Here is a 19,467-nt window from a genome sequence, read left to right as displayed (position 1 = left end):
AATATTTGAAGAATTCCACTCAACAACTGATCTAATTCACAAACACCTGGAACATTTGGTTGGTTTGCTGGGCGGGCGACAAAATCAGTGAGAGGTTCGATAATATCATGGATTCTTAGAATCAGAGACTTTTTGGTTTTTATTTTGATGCTGCCTTTTTTCAAATTCTTTTGCTTTTGTTTTCTTAATGTTAATTACTGACAACACTTTTTATTCACCGCTCCGTTAATGACAACTCAATTGTACGTAAATTTTGAGGTCAAATATAGATACAGTTTGTTTTAAGGGAACCAGAGGGTTTTTAAGGCATTGATGAAGAGTTTTAGTAAAAATTAACTGAATTCTTGTCTTTTGCCTTCAATTATTATTCTTTGGCATTCTGATTTTTAAGTTTAACAACTCAAAGATCTAAAAGTCTTCCTCAAGAGGTGCAAGTGAACTTCTTCTATTCTTTCGGTTGTTATCTATTGTCTCTTATGTTATTGAATGTATTTGTTTTAAGGAAATTTCTGTGATTTTTTGAACTTGTCGATTTTTGATGTTATTTTAGTCAACGATTTGCTTATTCTCAGGAAGTACAGGTTAACTTTTCCTCCTTATAGTATACAAACTAATTTTGTTGCCAATTGTCTTAAAAGAAGGTTTTCTTGCTTTTGGTACCACGAGTTTTCATACAAAATTTTCAGACTTTTGTGCATAATCGCCCATTTTTGATATTGTTTTTGTTTCTTTTGTAAACTGTCATATTATTTAACAATCTAACTGAAAAACGCTTTACAACATTTGAAACTGAGCATTTTTTGTTTTCATAACATAAGGTCTGAAGGGCTGCGACACCGTTCTCTTCCAGAAATTGGTAGAGTTTTTTTATTTTTGACGTGTTTCGTTGTTAATATTTGTTGTCATATGCCAGATACTTTATAATTAAAGGTCTCAGTGGCCAAGTATAGATATCCGAATGAACTTATTAACTGATATCGGTAAATAGCTAATGGTTGTTTTGACTTTCGAATTAAATTTCTAAAAAAAGATTAATAGTATTCTTCAACTTATCACTTTGTTCTGGTTTGCGTTTTTTTTTCGTATTTTACTTTGTTGTATCATTTCGTAAATTAGCTTCATTATTTAGAACTTTTTTAATGTTTTGTTGAATCAAACAATAATTTTTCTGTTGTTTAAACGTTTTAAATGATGTCTTCAGGGCTTAGACAATTTGTATCAGAAGAATTGTGTGAAGTTTAGATACTTTTCACTTTTTTGGTTCTTTTTGTTGTCATTTGGTGATAGTCGTTTTACAAAAAGACATTTTGATGATCAGAACAGACGCAAATGAAGATGTTTTATTCTCGCGATCAATAACGTATAAATTTAATGGCTTCAAAACTGTAGTTTCGTAAAGTTGTTTGTGAAACTTATTAGTTCAGATTGTATTTAATGTTATTTCATAGTCTTATGAATTACTTTCATTAAAAACAGTCGCAATTAGTTTTCCGAGTAGTTGCAAGACAAACTGTCTACTCTTTTAGTCGAAAGCTTTTGTTGGCTATGAATTTTGAAAATATTTGTTTTTAATAAGAAAAAGTGACAGATTTTTGAGATCTGCCAATTTTAGTTGTGTTAAATTGTAGCTAATTATCTCTATATACAATTCACATGATTTATCTATTAAAATACAATTTGCTTTTAATAACGGGTTTGTTTTCCTCAAATGGTCTTTCTTCTTGGAACAACCAGTTTTCATAAAATCAATTTTCGTGATTTTGGTATATTTGCCCCCCTTTTGTAGGTTTTTGTTTTCTTTTCACAGTATTACAATAATGAACGTCGTTTGATTCACAAATTTTGTCACCTAAAGAAAATTCAAACGAAGATTGTTATTGTTTTTAGTGATCGGTTTAATATTTAATTGATTGGGGGACATCGTTTTCGTGCATAATTTTTCGTGCAAATCTTTTGTTTTTTGCATGTATTTGTCCTTCTTTTTGTAGTCGTATGACATATCACGGATAATGAAAGGCCCGAGTCGCTTTCTATTGAGGTATAAAAGACCCTCTCAATGATTTCATTTGATGTTTCTAATCAGTTCGAATTTAATTCTTTTTTTAATAAAAAGCATTGTTTTAATAAACTTTGCCCCATTTTGCTCATTTCTAGTCGACTTGTTGCTAAGTCGCATTGAGGAAAAGTCCCATATCTTGTTCCAAAAAAGTACCGGTTAATCTTCTTAGTAAAAATTTTATCTGATGACATTTTGATTTGGTTACTAGTGGTTTTCAAAAGATGGACAAGGAGTTTTGGTCGTAATTAATATTTGTAACTATTTGATTTTTTTGCTGTCTTTTCTGGTAGTCATATTATGGTAGCCACAGGTCTCATAGGCTCTCTAGAGTAGATTGTTTTATTCTTTTAGACATTTGTTGAACGATATAATAATATGTTAATTTTTTTTATCTCTTCCCCATTTGGTAGACAATTAAGTGAAAAATGTAGATGAGCGGGGCCGGAACTTGATGTGCAAACGCACATTACTGAGCCGTCCTGTTTAGGAGTTTGGAACTTTATAGCAGCCAGCTAATTTTTGTGCAAATTTAGCCAAATGATATCAAGTATAACTTAATATGATTTCTTATTATCTTTTAACTTTTATATCGCATTATTTTTGAGAAAATGAGTTAATTAAACTGCTTCTAAAATTTTGTTTTCAATGAAATGTAGTGTGAAAATATTGCTCTTCTAGAACACAATCACAGTCACTAAGTGACTCATGTAGGATGAACATACTTAAGGAATTAGTTTTAATACTTCATCTTTTTGCTTCAAAAAAAAGACATATATTCCTTTTTGCCTTTTTAATTATAATCTGATCTAGTCTTATTTCCTTCACTCTCAAAAAACTGAGTGATTCTTTTCTCTTCAGAATTAAAAACTAATACGCTGCGGTTCTATATCTCAACAATTTTTAAGATTTCAATCGTTTTTTTTCCGATACTTTTATGGGAAAATTACTTTTTTGCCGTTTGTTTTGTTGAATTTATTTATCTTTTTTCCAGTTTTAAATTGTTTTATTTTCTTGCGCTCCTGCTTTTGGTTAGAAATTAACTTTTCAAGAAAACTCGGTCAACTATTTCATTGGCATTGAGAAAGAAGTAAGGTTATTTGAATTTTCAGTGGTCAGGATAATTTATTCTACATAAATTTCCCAAGTTTCGTAACATCTGAATAAAGGCTGTTACAAGGCTGCTGTTGATGACTAACACAAGCACTACTTTTCTCTATTTCAAAATTTCCCAAAAGGATTTCTCCTCTTTCTAGCCACTTTTTCGAACAATTTTAATATCAAAATCAGTTTTCACAAAAAACAAAAACTGATATTTCGAACAAAATATTTGTGCTAGTTTCTAAGAATAAAGTGTTAACGCTGAGATGTGAAAATATATACATAATGCATAATGCTGAGATGTGAATTATTGAAATAGCAAAGAAATATTCGATTTTTCAACAAAAAGTGCAGCAATCTTATGGACCCAACTTTTCCTAATTAAAACTACTTCATCGAGGCAGACTCACTGGCTAATTAACAGATCATTACTTGAACAAAAATGACAAATGACAAAACCAATTCTTTTTTCGATTATTTTATAATTGCTATCGATACTTCTTTTCAGCTCGAAGGCCAGCTACGCAACGTTGATCTGGTACACGAACAACTGAAACTTGCAATCGACAACTGCTCTAAACAGCAACGATTATGGCAAAGCGAAAAACAAGATTTAATGAAGAAAAACGCTGAACTCGACCTCACAAAGTTTTCAGATCGGACCAAGATTTACGAGTTGCAAATTGAAGTTAACAGGATGAAAAGAATGGCAGATATTAGCAGTTCAGAAAGGGGTTCCAAAATGTCCGGCTTAGAATCCTATACGTTTGAAAGACATGAAGATTCCAGTTCGTTCAGCTTAGATGACAACAGAGAACCTTCAAAGGTATCTCAATTTTGTTTGTTTTGTTCCTGCTTTTGTGAAAGTCACTTCACAATAGCGAAATGCCATTTTTTTCAATTATTTTGTTAGTTTAGCTCGAATATTATTGACTGCACTGGTGAAATAATAACTTAAAATGCATCAATTAGTATGTTTCATCTTAAAATTTGAAGATCAATTTATTAACTCAAAAGTTATAGAATTATGGCAATAATTAATAGAAAAGAATATGGTTCACAGCTTTTGTTACCCAGTGATTCGAAACCTGGTTCCCTTTGAAAATGAACAATAGTCAAAAACATGTAAAATCTTGCCAAGATCTTTATTTGTTACATGGCAAGATAACATCATGATATGCAAAAAAACTACGAGATCTTTGCATGGGTATCAAGATCTTCACGAAATAAGCACGAAAGAATAACCATGACATGGCCACACATACCAAGTTGCAAAAACTAAAAAGCACGTTTGGACAATATTTAGCACAATATCATAAGATTCAGTCAGATAAAAAATATCGCTACAGCAGTCCTGATTTTCTAGAAAAGTTACAAAGGAGCAGCTTTATATGCGGCATGTGGATGCTTTTGGATCCAATATGGACTTAGAATTCCACAAAACGGATAAAAATTTACCCCTTCAGAGGGTGTAGCTGGAATAAGCAACTCTCTTTTTTCAGATTGAACTGGAGATTGACAACCTCATGGACAATTTCCTGGAGCTGAGTTCTGCCAAAAGGTATAACTAAAAGAATAATATACTAATTCATATTCAGAGATTGAAGATTATCTATTTAAAAAGGTCTTAAACAATTTGGCTGGAAGTAAGAACCCCACCCCGGGTTTCAGTTGGCTTCTTCAAAACTCTTCAAGCAAATCTAATGACGTAATTTACGCTGATTTCCAATCGAACATCGCCGTTAACTTTACAAAATGTAATCAGCGGTTTCTCATTGAGACAACAAAATTATTATGCACATGCTAATCTTTTCATGAGAAGTTACGATATGACATAAGTTACCCACGTGCCATATTTTAACATAATGATTTACTGTGTAATGGCACGTGCTCTGTAACTGAGGGGAGGATAAAATACTGGGGGGGGGGGGGGGCACAAACGGAAAAGATCCAATTTTTCAAAAGTGAAATTATGATGACGTTTTTAATTTAATGAACGCTACACTACATTTCTTATTCTGAAATTGTTCCGGGTGTTGTAGGCGACACACTAGCCAGACATCCCTTCTGAGCAGAGTGGACTCTAAGAAACTTCAGAAGAGTAAATCACTGGACACAGACACAGACCCACTTGTATTCTCGGGTGGATCCGCAGTTGGAGGGGGTGGAACTTCATCCTCATCTTCCAATACTGCACATCACCACCTCAGTGCAACAAGTGCAGAGACTGACACTGACAATCTCTCTGAGACACAGGTTCACAGCATTTGTTGTCCATAGTTTATTGTAAATCAGTACTGAATCAAAGACTTTTCAGTCTGTTTTTACTATGTACAGTTTCTGATTATGCCTCTTGGCATTATAAAATGTATAATATCGGGCATATTTTAGTTGATGTCATGATATATTATAATTACACTTTGATTATACTATTTTTAAACTAGTTAACCGAATTTTATAAACAATTAAAATAAACAATTGTCATGACATCGCCATTTGTGACAGATTGTGTGAATCATAAATTTTTTGAAGAAAAAGCCAGCTTTAGCCGTCAAAAACTCCCCATCCATCTGAAGACCAAAGACAGAAAAAATGATAATTTGACAATATATGAAATAAGAGACACATAGGTATCAGTAGATCAACAAACACTTGTTTTTTCCCATCTGAGGATGAAGTCCTCGAGCCAAGACTTGGGTCTGTTCCGTCTGGCCCTTTATTAACTTTGGATCTGTTCGGCCTGAACCCCGACCGCGACCCATGTCCATCTGGCCCATACCTGTTTTGGGTTGAGGACCCCATCCTGGGATGACCTGTTGTTTTAGAGCTATCAGAAGTATCCCAAACTGGGAGGCAGTTCCAGTGGTGTGGGGGGTGATAAAGAACCCTGTTCCTCCTCTCTCCCTGGCAAATACCAGAAGAAACAAAAGTCACTCTTCCACAGCAACTTTGCCGACCGACACAAAATGAAAGTGGGTCATTTGTGCAGATATCTAATCCATTTTAAATTGAACAATTCCTTTTAAGAAAAATCAGGTCTGAGAAATGTAAGTCAGATCAGTTGAAAACTAGTTTTAATTTGTATAGGACAATTATAACTAAACTTCAATACAATTGTGTGATTTTGTGGTTTTATTCGGGATTTTTTTCAATACTAATCCATCCGCGAGCATTTGCAATGTCCGCTATCAATATCTCAATAAATTTGCTGGGAAAATCTGCGGGTTTTGCATTTGAAAACCCTGTCACGCCAAATATCCCTGAAACGTAGGGCAATCCGTATCCCTGTTTTTTAATGACATCCTCTTGAGCTTTTTTCCTTTATTTACTATATGCCTTTTTTGCATCTGGATTCCTTCACGTTGAGTGATAGAAAATGAAATCATTTCCAACCAAAATCAAACTTAAAATTTTTGAACTAACTGATTTTTTGAAACGTTAAACTATTAGCATGAGTTCAATTTTCAACTATCGATCGGGGCATTAAAACTCGACTTAAGCTCATAAAAGTAAACCGCTTTTCAGGCTGTAAAATATTATGGTGTAAACTGATCCACTTCAAAACATTGCTTAATTGTTTTATTGTGTTAAGAAGACATTTTTCAGCTAAATTAAAGAATACTAACAGATGCATTATTCTTTTTCTTGTTCATCATAGATATATGAAGCCTTAGCTTACATGAAAGAATGAGAAAAGATGTTATAAAGCACACCCAAGACCGGGAGCGTAATCAGAACACTTGTTAAAATGGCTAGAAGATTATGGTTTGAATCCAGTTGTCGGATTTCAGTGATTGAGTTTTCTTTTAAAAAAACAACAGCACTTTTTTTTTCTCTGGGATCACGTCAGCGCCCTGAAAAGAATTGTTTTTCTAGCTACAAAGCTGTAATATGAGTGTAGCTCTATTGTGGTCTTAGAGGATTTTATGACTCCAAGAGGTTCATTGGTAAAGCGTTTTCTTTTTGATCGATAAAGTTGTTGGTGTGTATTTAAAACAGAATGTAAATGTCATTGCCGCCCCCCAAAACTAAGTGTGTAGGTCAAACAACTGAAATAATTGAACAGCAGAGAGAAGGAGAGTTGTTTTCTGTTCATGCAGCTTTTTGTTGTTAGAATTTTTTGTTTTAGTTGTTTTGCATGCCTTTCAATTGGAATGATTTTAGTTTTGAGTTGTTGCCGATAAATTAAATTGAGCAAATTTGAGCAAATTTGAGCAAATTTTTGCCAACCATTATCAACTTTTTCGCCGAATTTTTGCCTTGTAGCGTTTTTTGTTGAGCTAATAACTCAAACTTATTCGACAGGTGTTGTTTCTGTAAAGTAAATTTTGAAAGTGAAAGTAGGTACTTATAATTGAAATAAATACTACAAATTTCTAGTTTTCTTCAGGTTTTTGTTCTCTGCAATCATTCATTGTTATTTGATAATTATCTGTCAAATTTTGGCTAGGTGACTGATTTAGCAGAAGATGTAATTAAAATTGTTTGCCAAATAATTGTTGGGAAGACTCTTGGAAGCCAGATGACTTCTTTCTCTCTCTCTCTCTCTCTCTCTCTCTCTCTCTCTCTCTCTCTCTCTCTCTCTCTCTCTAATGGCGCATGACGAGATTTCTCGCTCTCTCTAGGAACAGCTTTAAAGTCATTTGCGTGATTACGTTTTCAATCTTACGTGACTTACCTCACACAAAAAGTGAATTTTGTACTTTAAATGTTAACTTCAATTTGAATTAGTTTACGGTCAAATGAACTCATATGTACAATAAAGGTCGCTAATAAAAAGGCTTCTGCGGAAGGAATTTTATTACTTATTATTTTATCACTCAATGTTTTTTTCATAGGTTTTTGAGTAATGCCGACCCAAAATATCAAATACAGTTCTATGCGAGTCGATTTCGACGACAGCTCACAAATTTGAGCCAATTTTTTGTGCGATATATCTGTCGTGCACGATCTTTTCGCAACTAATAAATTCTGAGAACTGTCTTTTCATAAGTCGATCTTCAGACTAGGGGAGCATCAATTGGTATCACATTTCGTTAATTCAGGTACTGCAACGAAGCAACACGAACCCTCTGAACCAACTAGAAGAACATGACGGCAGAGGCGAAGGTGGATCATCCGAACTGGAGACTACCAGCAGTTCACTGGACAGGAGGGCCCTGCACTCCACCAGTTCACCCAGACACTCCTCAGTCAGTGCAGGGTCCACGGGAAGTGGGGTAGCTGCTGCTAGAAGCAGTAGTGGTGGAAATACTAAGAAGAAGAATCAATTTTTCTCATTCTTCAAAGACTCCACACCCAAAAGTAAGAGTGGCTATGAATGTTTGGATTTTTCAGTTCATATCCCCTTCCAGTACATTAAAAATACACTTGAGGGGGGGGGGTGGCTTGTTCTAATTCTTATGATTGTTACAACATATTGCGTCAAGGTAAAATTCTTTACATTTTAGTAACGTCGTTTTTCTCTGCGAAAATGTAAACTTTTTCTAACAATCGATATACAACTTTGGGGGGTCCTATCTGCTCAACCAAAGATCAAACGACATGGTCTGGATAAATAATCCAAATAACTTAAGTTAATTTTCTAGAAGATCGAATCAAAGCAGACCACACCACCACCATCGGAACCAGTAGCTCCTCGCGATGTCTGGGATCCAATGCAGATTCCCACTTGACACCCTCTCTCACGGCACAGGAACTGAGCACCCAAGAGTCCTCCACTCCTCAAACACCCCAAACCCCGGACGCCCCCGGAAATGGGTTCAGCATCCGCAACAGTGATTGTTCCTTGTCAATTGCGGGGTCATGGAAAGATACCGACAGTGCTTGCAAAACACTGGATTATCCTTTGTCTGGTGGGAAGGAACACAAGCTGAAAATTACCCAGAGCGAAACGTCAATAGGTTAGATGGTAGAATGACAGGGGTTACTTACACTATGGTACCAAAAAGTTACGTACACCTGAAAAATTTTTTAAAAAGCAATACAAACATTAAATAATATAACATTTTGAGTTCAAATTTGTTCTCTAATAACGCGTCATTACACTTTAAGCTTTTTAACGTCTAGTAGACGGTTTGTGTAGTATTCATACAGGTTTCTCACGACGTCTGCGTCAATTTCATTCCAAATTTCATACACTTTTTCTTCTAAATTTTCCCAAGAAACTCAAAATTGTCCACAAATTCTCAATAGGATTCAGATCTTGACTTTATGCTGGTCATTCCAGTAACTTCAACTCGTTTTCTTGAAAAAAAAATTGCCGATAATCTTCGATTTATGCGCAGGAGCATTATCTTGTTGAAAAATAATGTCCAGGAAATTTTTTTTTCTTCGTAATTTTTCAAAATTTCCAAATAACCGACAGCCTCTAGCTTGTTGGAGGAATTGAATTGCCTCTAGCTAGTTTTTTGAATTTTTTGTTCCATTTCTTCGAAAAACTCTAAAAATTCCGTCACTGAAGATGCGCACCCTTGTTTCATCAGTATAAACAACATTCTGCCAGAAAGAGAACGGCTTCTTGAGCATATTGATACACCATTTTGAACAGAAAACCCTTGATTTTCTTCTTCAAACTGACTTTTTGCTGCAATTTTTGAAAAAAAAATGGTTTTATTTTTGAGATTTTGTCTGACTATACCTCTGGAAATTGTATCATGTCTAAGAAAGCGTTATGAGCAACTCTAATGCGCTCCAGTGAGGTTTTGGCACCTTTCAAAACATCGGTATTGAAAGGTGGGTCATCCACCCACCTTTCATTTTGGGGGTCATCCACTCTATTTTCGGGTTTCGGAACTGTTATTTTTCAAGTAACGTTTGTATGCATACTCTGCACTGGATCCTGATTTCAAGTTGAGTTGCTTTGGTTTTTTAGACCTTGAGAATTCGACATCGCATAGCGTAACAACTTGACAAACGGTGAAAGAACAAAGAGGTTTAACGATCTTTTCTGTTTAAGCGGAGAAAGTAAGAGTGAAGTTTCTCTTAAAATTTATAAATTTCACACTTTTCAAGCCTTAGCGTAAATCATGTTTATGAAACACGAATCATGCTTTAAAAGCAGAAATCATGCTGCATGTAGCTTTTTGGTACCATAGTGTATTTAGGTTTGTTAACATTGTAAGGGGAAGCTGGAATTTAAAACCCTATAGTATGATATAATTTTTTGGTGTTTTGACAACCTTGAGCGAGGATTAAAACGAAATCATTTGTAAATGTGCTAAAATGGCAAAAAAATTAAACCATTTGCTATAATTTTTTTTCACAACTTTCGGAGCCAAAAATGTGATGAGAGCAGGTTTTAAGATGAGAGCATACACCCCATTTATTCTAAAAAATTTCTTCGTACAAAATCTAACAAAATTTTGACATTTCATACACTTCTACAGATCCTACACGATAAAAAAAACTCTGCCCTACAAACCGATGTCTATTGTGTAGGATCTTTAGAGATTTTTTAACATCTGATAAAAGAACGCAATGCTTGTTAGGCTAATTGATTTTATCATCTTGGGTTATCATCTTTTGTTAGACCTTATACCAACAATTGCGGATGTAAAATCATGCGCTTGTTTGCTCACTCAGGCTAATGTATGCAAAAATTTTCTTACCATGAAGGGGAAACATGAATTTATTTGTTCAGGAATCAGCAGTGGTTTTGCGATAGACGAAAACGGAGATGACGGCACTTCTGAAACCACATCCCCCACATCGACTATGTCAGTTCCTAGAAGGAACAAAAAAGGAGGCGCTCCAAACTCCTCAACTCTCAACAAATTCACAAAGTTGATAAGTTCCCGTTCCCGATCCCAAGAAAAACAACTGTCAGACATACCTGCAGATCAGGAATTGGCTTCCCAAGCAACTGGGTCCAGGAAAAACTCGGATAATTTCGACTCTGTGAGTTCTGAATGAAGTTTTGTCATCAAATTCTGTAAGCTGATTGTCAATTTTTCTTAATTGTCAAGATTATTATGATAAGTATACTGGGTCGATAATAACTGAATTTCGATAATATTTGATATTCGTGAAACATGCAAATTTTTTATTATATATAATATTTTAAACACTGTTTCATATAACAAAAATTTGCCTCTTAAACACAAGTTGCATAATAAACAAATGAGTTGCCATTGCGCAAAAAGCTACTAGAAGACACAAAGCACTCTCGCCCATGTATTAAGGTTAAGAAACAACTGATTCCGCGTACTAATCAAGTAAATTTTTTCACCTCTCTGTGAGCCAATTTGTACATAACAACGGACTGTAATGAATGTTCTATGCGGGTGTGTTTCAGGACGGGATGGGAGGAGCCGAGAAGAAATGGTTCTTTTCACTCAGCAGACGCAAAAAGGGAAAGGTCAGTTCACGCTTCATTCCATTCATATCTTTTTATAGATTGCGTAAGATTTCAACGCTTTTACGTAATAGTTTTTATAAAATTGGAACCAGTTTTAAATACAGAAAATAAACTAAATAACTCAAGGGACTCATTGCTCTGATTCTGCGTCCCATAATTTTTACATCAAGACAACTAATTTGGTCTCCATTGGAGCAGTTTGTCGGAACTCAAACTGTTTGTGCAAATTTACACCGCAAAATTGAGGTCCTATTTCTATGTGTTCAGTTTATTGATGAACAACAAATTTTATTTGGATAATAAACAGTTAAGTTTTGTGTTAGTTGATAAAATCTTTTTTCTTATGCGACAGTCAATGTTAAAAATCAGTGACTACCTTTGAAAAGAGCAAAAAAGTGGACTTCAAATTGCACACGTCATAAATTTATGATTTTAACCGACTTGTTCTAAAGAATACATTAAGTAACGCGCAGTATGACTGCTCAAGTTCATACAGAAGTTCATACTGAAAAAAGTGCCATCCCATTTTGTCAGACAAGAGCAAGAACGTACATCAGCTCAGAGCACAAAATTTCAAAAATTTTCTGGTAAAAACTTGAAATACAAAAAGGAAAGAAGTTTGCTTTAAATTCTAATAAATGAACAGAACAGGGTTGTTTTTCAAAGCTCATTTCTTCTATAGTCTTTCCTTCAGTAAGTTTCATTTTTTTCTGCATACATCTGGCATATTTCTAAACGTTTCTCTTCTGAATTTTTGAATAAGTTCGGATGTTTTCTGTAGTCTTGTGGTTTTCAATACAGATTATTTACGCTGTTTGGGAAAGTAATGGGAAAGCGTGCCTCACTTGTAAAAACTCTAGCTTGCTTTTTCACTGTAATGGAAGGGTGAGCAAAGATTGCTGCTGTCTTTTTCAGAACTTTTTGGACGCGAAAATTAAACAATCGTTTTTAAGGATTGAATTTGAAATCTAGAAATGCAAGTGTGTTTATGCATAAGGCAGATCACTTGTAATTGTTTCGGGAGTGTCTAATGCGCAACCGGTAACCAAAAAATTTGACAAGAAGTTACTATGGCAAATATTAGAGTTTTTCATTTGAGTATCAATCAAGGTCAAGAATCCGAGCTGAATGAAGTTTCGTTAAATCTTTGGAATATTTGTGAATCTTTGTTCCGAGTTTTCAAGGAATCTTGACTCTAAAAATCCATGAATATTTTTTCCGAGTTTTCATCGAAAAGATTATTTGCTCATAAAACATTTTTCAGGGAACACTTTCCATATTTTTGATTAACCAAGTGCACTTCAAATGCTTATCTTCATAGCAAAAATGTGTAGTAATTTTGCACTTGGTTGAACACTTGGTTTATTCAAATTTTTGAATTTCATTTTTCATGTCGTTTTTCTTTGTTTATATTTCGTGTCTTTCTTTATATTGGTTTTTTAGTGATAATATGTTACGCCTTTTCAAAGGCAAAACAATTTTTTGAACAATTTGTGAACCATCGTATCATACAAAATTCAACAAAACTGTGGATATAAATAGTTCGTTCTTGCTCAAATCAATTAATGATTTTTGGTTTACCCATTTCAATTCAGCACTGATCAACATTTTTGCCGGCACAGTATGGGAAGGACATTCTTTCACTCTTTTGTTGAAAAAACATGCTGAAAGCAGGTTGTTGCTGCTGATAGAAATGTTATTACGTGTTTTTTTAATAGCCGCGTCCTCAATTCCAGGTGGCTATTATAGCGCTCCTATTTTTTTTACATTTCAAAGAATTTGAATTGTATTGGTGCGCTGTGTTTTTACGACTCGAAGAGGAATATTGCAGAACTCCTTTTACGACTCGAAGAGGAGTATTGGAGGAGTCCTTTTTTAAAATTAATTTTATTGGAGTGAATTTTGAAGCGGGAAATGAAACACACATTTGGAGTGATTTTGTTGCTGAACAAAATGAAGAGTGGAGCGAAAAGAGAGTGGTTTTTTTGTTCATATCGATGTTTTCTAGAGAGCGAGAAATTGAGGTGTGAAAAAAAATTCTGTAAGCGAGTGAAATTTTTTGTTCACGTGCGGCATTTTAAAGCGGTTTTTCCAATTTTTTTGTTAAGAGGTTTGGTTATGCTTTTCTTTTAATTATAGGCTGCTGTTGGTAGTGGTTTGAAGGTTTCTGGTAATTTATGTGCACTTTATGCTAATTCGGAGGTTTTTCATGTGATTTGCTGATTTTTGCGCTAATTTTTGCGATTTTTTGAATTTTGTTTTGTTTTACTGCCTCAAATGGACATTGAAAAGACCCCTATTACTTGAGCAATTTTTAGTTAACAAATAATTGCAGTTTTGTGGATATGAAGCACTTTTTTGTTAAGAAATATGACGAAAATGGCAAAAATTGGAACTATTTTTCTTAATTTTTTTGCAATTTTTCGTTTTTTACTAGACTTTAGACAAGTTTTTTAGCCTATTGTGGCTTGTCTATTGTTTTGCAAGCTTTTGGATACCCTATTGGCTGGAAAGAAATTTTCTTTGAATTTAATTACAATTTTGTTTCAAGATAATCCTAATAATCCTAAATTATTGGAGACACGTTTTGTGTGATGTGTATTTGGAGGGCCTTTAAGTGGATTTCCACTTCGAGTCGTTTCCGGAATTCTTCCGGCTGTTTTTTTTAATCAATTTTGTTGGAGTAAATTTTGAAGCGGGAAATGAAACACGTGAAAAAATTTGGAAAGATTTTGTTGCCGAACAAAATGAAGAATGGAGCGAAAGGAGAGTGGTTTTTTGTTCATATCGCTGTTTTCTAGAGAGCGAGAAATTGAGTGTGAAAAAAAATTCTGTAAGCGAACGAAATTTTTTGATCACGTGCGGCATTTTAATGCATTTTTTTTCATTTATTTTTGTTAATAGGTTTGATTATGATTATGTTTTAGTTTTAGGCCGGTTTTTCTGGTGGTTTGAAGTTTTCTGGCAATTCATATGAATTTTATGAAAATTCGGAGGTTTTAATGTATTTTGCTGATTTTCGGGCTAATTTTTGCGTTTTTTTTTACGATTATTTTGTTTTACTGGCTCAAAGGGTATTGAAAAAACCCCTTCTACTTGAGCAGATTTAAGATAACAGTTCGTTACAGTTTTGTGGGTACGAATCATTTTTTGTTGAGAAATATGACAAAAAAATGGCGAAAATTGGAACTATTTTTTTAAAATTTTTTTGCAGGTTTTCGTTTTTTTTCTGTTTTTAGGACAATTTCTTAGCTTTATGACTTGCCTATTGTTTTGCGATCATCTGGATACCTTTTTGGCTGAAGGGAATTTTTTTGGATTTATTTGCTTTTGAAATATTAAAAAATTTATTAACTTTTTCCAGTATTTTAGTGAAAGTTGTTTTTAGAGCTTTTTTCCCATAATTTAGCCTCAAGTTTTTTTTAAAAATATCACATACGGGGTTTTAGTAAGTACTCGTGGTTTTAATGAAGTTATTTTGGCGGAGATAGTTTTTTCGGATCTCAATTAATAACAAAATTCGATCAGATTTTTTTATCATATTTTAGCAGATTTGATTTTATTGTTATTAATTTTTGTTTCCTGGTCTTGTTTCAAGATAATCATAAATTAGTGAAGACACTTTTTGTTTGATGAGTAGTTGGATGGCGTTTAAATGGATTTTCACTTCGAGTCGTTTCCGGAATTCTTCCGGCTATGTTTTTTTTTAAGATTTGTTTACAGATTTTCAATGACTTTGATCTTTCAAAACGGGATAAACAGGTAAAACCCAGCGGGCATTGAGTTTCATTAGATGCCCAACGTGGGCTTTAGTAGTCCTTCAAGTGCTTAAAGTGATGCAGTTGCTGGGATGGCCTTAATTTAAGGTTAAAAGGACAATTTTAGGAGTTTTTGGGCTCAAAATTGTGCATTTTTTCATGTTTTTTGTGACCTTTTGTTCTGATTTGTCTTAGGTTGAAGCTTTTAAAAGTTACTAAAGGCCTTTTGCGAGACAAAATTGCTTGTTATGACCACTTTATGAGTTATATGTTTTGGTACTACAAACATAAACACGCAAAGTGATACTAATTTTTGCGATTTTTTTCAGGTTTTTTCGAACAATTTTTGTCATTTTTTGAGTTTGTTAGCCCTAGGTGTCAAGAAACCTCCTCTAAGTTTTGATAAAGGGTTTGATTATAGATTACTGCATAGTTTCTAGTTGTAATGGAATGGTTTTCAACTTTTTGCTATGATGAATTTTAGCATTTTTTGACAAAACTTGCAATTTTTTTCATATTTTTTGACATTTAATGTCATTATTCAAGTTGTTTGAGTCCCAGGCGCCAGAAAACCTCATCAAGGGTTGAATAAAAAGTTACAGAAATATTTTGAGTTGCTATGGAATAGGTTTCAACTTTTGAATATCACAAATTTTTTGCAATTTTTTTGACAAAATTCGCATTTTTTTCAGGATTTTGAAAATTTTCGTCATTTTTTCAGTTTTTGCAGCTTCAGGGACCAGGCAATCTCCTTTTAGGTTTGTTAATATGGCACTGCATGGTTTTTAGTAACAATGGAATAGTTTTTAACATTTTAATGTCTCGAATTTAAGCTTTTTTTTTATAAAATCTGCAAATTTTTTTAAGGCTTCTTAAAGTTTTTGTCAATTTTTGATATTCGTCCATTCTCAGGTGCAAGAAAACATATTCCACGATCTGATAAAAAGTTACTTCATAGTTTTTAGTTTCAAAGGATTTGTTTTCAACAATTTAACGTTTCGACTTTTAGAAGTTTTTTATTGAATTTGCAATTTTTTTCACTTTTTTTCAAAACATTTGTGTTTTATTTATTTTTTTCTTGCCTCAGTAGCCAGGTAACCTCATCCAGGGTTTGACACTATGCTACTAATTTGTTGCTAGGGGCAATTGAATGGCGTTCGGCATTTTAATAGAACGAATTTCTAATTTTTGAAGTTTGAAATTTTTGTAAAAATTTTTGCCTATCGATCTATGAGCCAATGATATTTTTAAAGCTTGGAATTGGGTTACGGGATAGCTCCTAGAGACACAGAAATGATTCTGAAGATACTTTTATTACGATTTTTAGCAACATTTCCTTATAATTTGCAATATTTTAAAATTTTTTGTTGATTTTCGACTTAATCGATCTTGAAGGGCCAATGAATTTTTTTCAGGTCTTGCAGATATAATACTGAACCAATTTGAGAAACAAAAATCGCTATCTAATCGCTTTAGTTGTTTCAATTCATGGAAGGCCCCAAGCGTCTATCGCGGCTATTCTCCGGCAATCTGCCGGCTATGTTTTTCAGTCTGAGCAAATGTACCTGCTGATTATTTGTATTTTCAACGTACTTTTGGTTTTTTGCTAATTTTAGCTATCCGATTTTAAATAGACGTGATAATCCGAGTTCTAATCATCATAACTATGAACTCTATTTAGTTGGTCTGCCTGAGTCTTTTCACAACTTGAACGAGATAGTCTGGATTGTATCGCATTTTGGTTTGGACGGGTCTTTTCATAAGAATTTTTGAACGAGAACATGAACACAGCAAAACTCTGAACGAAGCAAAGTCTGGATCATAGGTGATTTTGGTCTGCCTGGTTATTTTCATAGGCGAAATTTGTCTGGATGGGTGGGTATTTTCTTATTTCATTTTGAACGAGGACCTCTACCTGGGCACGTAAACAGATCTAGAAAATGTTTGTATACATTTCAGATTAATCGAGTAAGTGTTACCCCCAAACTTCAAGTGATAAACTTTTTTCACATCCCTTTGCTCATAACTTTCTGCTTAAATTGTTTGTATTGAGAAAGATAAGAAACCTATTTTTAATCCTCAATTTGTAATTTTGTTCAGGCTCCCTCTAGCGACGGAAACGAGAGTGACTGTGACAACCGAAAGAGGGCGTCGAGCAGTTCATCAGTGCCTGAGGTACTTCCTGAGAACTCCACTATCATCACACACAGCAATGCAGCCATTGATGCCAACAACCAGCAGGGATCTACAGGTCAGAAATACTCTCCAGATTAACCTGATTGCTCATTTATGTCATTTTGACAGGAGCACCAAAAATTGGTTCTACTTCTTTTCACAACGACTTTTTAGATCTTCCATATTTCAATCTTCACCCCTCAGACTTTTCACCTCAAAGCCCCCTTTTCACCCCTATTAGTTTCACTCCTTTATCCTTCAAACTCGATTATTTTGCCCCTCTGTCATTTCAAACCAATTTTAATTCCATATACAATTGATACAATTAACATATTCAAAATAAGGGATACAAATCGATCGGGTTAAAAATTTGTAGGGATTGGGAAAGGTCTTTGGGGCTACCGTTGCACGAAGTAGCATTTTTGTTAACTTGATATACCACAAGCTGGGTTATTACAATGATGTTAAAATATGGGGATTAACGCAATCGGAGTGAAAAAGGGAGACGTCTCCCCCAAACCTTGCAAATTTTGAACATATTGTTCTCTAAAGGGTTCAATTTAGAGTGAAATGATAGGGAATGAAATGATAGGGGGTGAAAAAGTGGGACACCCCAAAAATTATCTCCTAATAAAAAATATTTTAAATGGTTAAAAGATGTGTTCTGAACCCATTGCAAAATTGATTACTTCAGGATTCTAAAAAAGCAGTATTTAAGCAGCTAATTTAAGTACCATAAGAACTTTTTTATTGAAGTGTCCTATTGAAATTTTGAATACTATAAAGCTTTCAGTATTTATAGAAAGGATAATATAACGCTAAACCAGACCTTATTTTTGACCATAGGATCTTTGGAAGAGACGTTGGCACAAGCAGCCAGATTAGTGACCCAAGAATTGGGAACACTCATAACAGAAGCTTCCGACTTCGACGTCACAACTGAACAGACCCCGACTGCCGGAACCAGTAGTAGTCGTCGTTCGGCCTCCAAAACAGACTCTAAAGATCTGAAAACGCCAGAATCTGCACCAACTCAACGAAGTGGCGGAATCTCCGCTCTAGAACGAGCTAAGCGTGCCTTAAGTCCAAGGCGAGGCGCCGAAAGGTCGGCAGACATCTCGAATGCCGAAAGGTCAGGGGTTAAGTTGCGACCAAGAGCTTCAAGCCCGATGCCTCGACCTCTGTCAACGTCGTCAGCTAAATTTCCACCTGTTAAGTGAGATTAAAAACAAGGATACAAATACAAACAATTTGCACCAACGCTACTTAATCTTGCCTTTTACTTAATTTATAATTTAAACAATTTTACAGATTTTATGTGCCTTAATATTTACCATTTCGCAATTGATTTGCTTTCAGAATTTTAATGTCATCAATAAATTCTTCTTTCCACAGCTTTCTCCGTCTGCTCGCTACAAAAATTCTTTAAAGAAAATAATAGTAATTTCTTGAGCTAAACCTATGCTTCCGATTATGAGTGAATCAGATAAGATGGATAGATAGATAGATTTATTTGTCCAAACATTATATCAATGACATGCTGTTCAAAAATACATAGTCTGTTTTGACTCAGCGCGATGGGAGATTTAGACTCAATAAGCTAATTAAACCCAATAAATTAGAAGTTGATTATAAAAGGAATCATGCTATCCATTCTTTATGCTTTTCCTTATACTCGCCCAAATGGAGGGGAATATCAAAAGAAGCTAAGTTGATGAGAAATTGGACCAATAATATGATACTAGCAATCATTTTTAACTTCAATGAGACTCTTTCATTATCATTTTGTAAACCTAAGGCGCCCCTCAAACTGAGTATTGATTTATCCGCGTTAATCTTATAGAAGTTCTCACAATCTAAAGATTTGTATGGCCAAAACCACTGATAAACATTAAAATTAACAGAACAAGAAAAGAAACTCAAACTAGAACTGAAAGACACAAAGTACGTCACCATCGCCAAATCAGTATTATCATGTATTCACAAAGTACAGAACTATTCTTTAGTTCAAAGACTCA

At 34.3% G+C, this 19,467-nt stretch overlaps 1 protein-coding gene across 3 annotated transcripts in view; it reads left to right on the top strand.

Moving 5' to 3' along the window:
• The window catches only part of LOC142353338 (uncharacterized), a 147,398-nt gene extending 128,555 nt beyond the window's left edge, over window positions 1-18,843 (top strand). For all 3 annotated transcript variants that reach the window (XM_075405571.1, XM_075405572.1, XM_075405573.1), the window contains 10 exons: window positions 3,666-3,983; window positions 4,660-4,718; window positions 5,200-5,413; window positions 5,983-6,129; window positions 8,203-8,461; window positions 8,746-9,060; window positions 10,800-11,056; window positions 11,454-11,516; window positions 17,375-17,525; window positions 18,296-18,843. In XM_075405571.1, coding sequence (XP_075261686.1) covers window positions 3,666-3,983; window positions 4,660-4,718; window positions 5,200-5,413; window positions 5,983-6,129; window positions 8,203-8,461; window positions 8,746-9,060; window positions 10,800-11,056; window positions 11,454-11,516; window positions 17,375-17,525; window positions 18,296-18,669 — 2,157 coding nt within the window. In that variant the 3' untranslated portion in view covers window positions 18,670-18,843. The remainder of the gene's footprint in view (window positions 1-3,665; window positions 3,984-4,659; window positions 4,719-5,199; window positions 5,414-5,982; window positions 6,130-8,202; window positions 8,462-8,745; window positions 9,061-10,799; window positions 11,057-11,453; window positions 11,517-17,374; window positions 17,526-18,295) is intronic.
• The last annotated feature ends 624 nt before the right edge of the window (window positions 18,844-19,467 follow it).

Source organism: Convolutriloba macropyga, chromosome 14 (genome assembly GCF_964194025.1).
Source record: "Convolutriloba macropyga chromosome 14, txConMacr16.3, whole genome shotgun sequence".
In the NCBI taxonomy this organism is placed as follows: domain Eukaryota; kingdom Metazoa; phylum Xenacoelomorpha; order Acoela; family Convolutidae; genus Convolutriloba; species Convolutriloba macropyga.
Note: the sequence above shows the minus strand (reverse complement) of the source record. Positions and strands in the feature narration are given on the sequence as shown.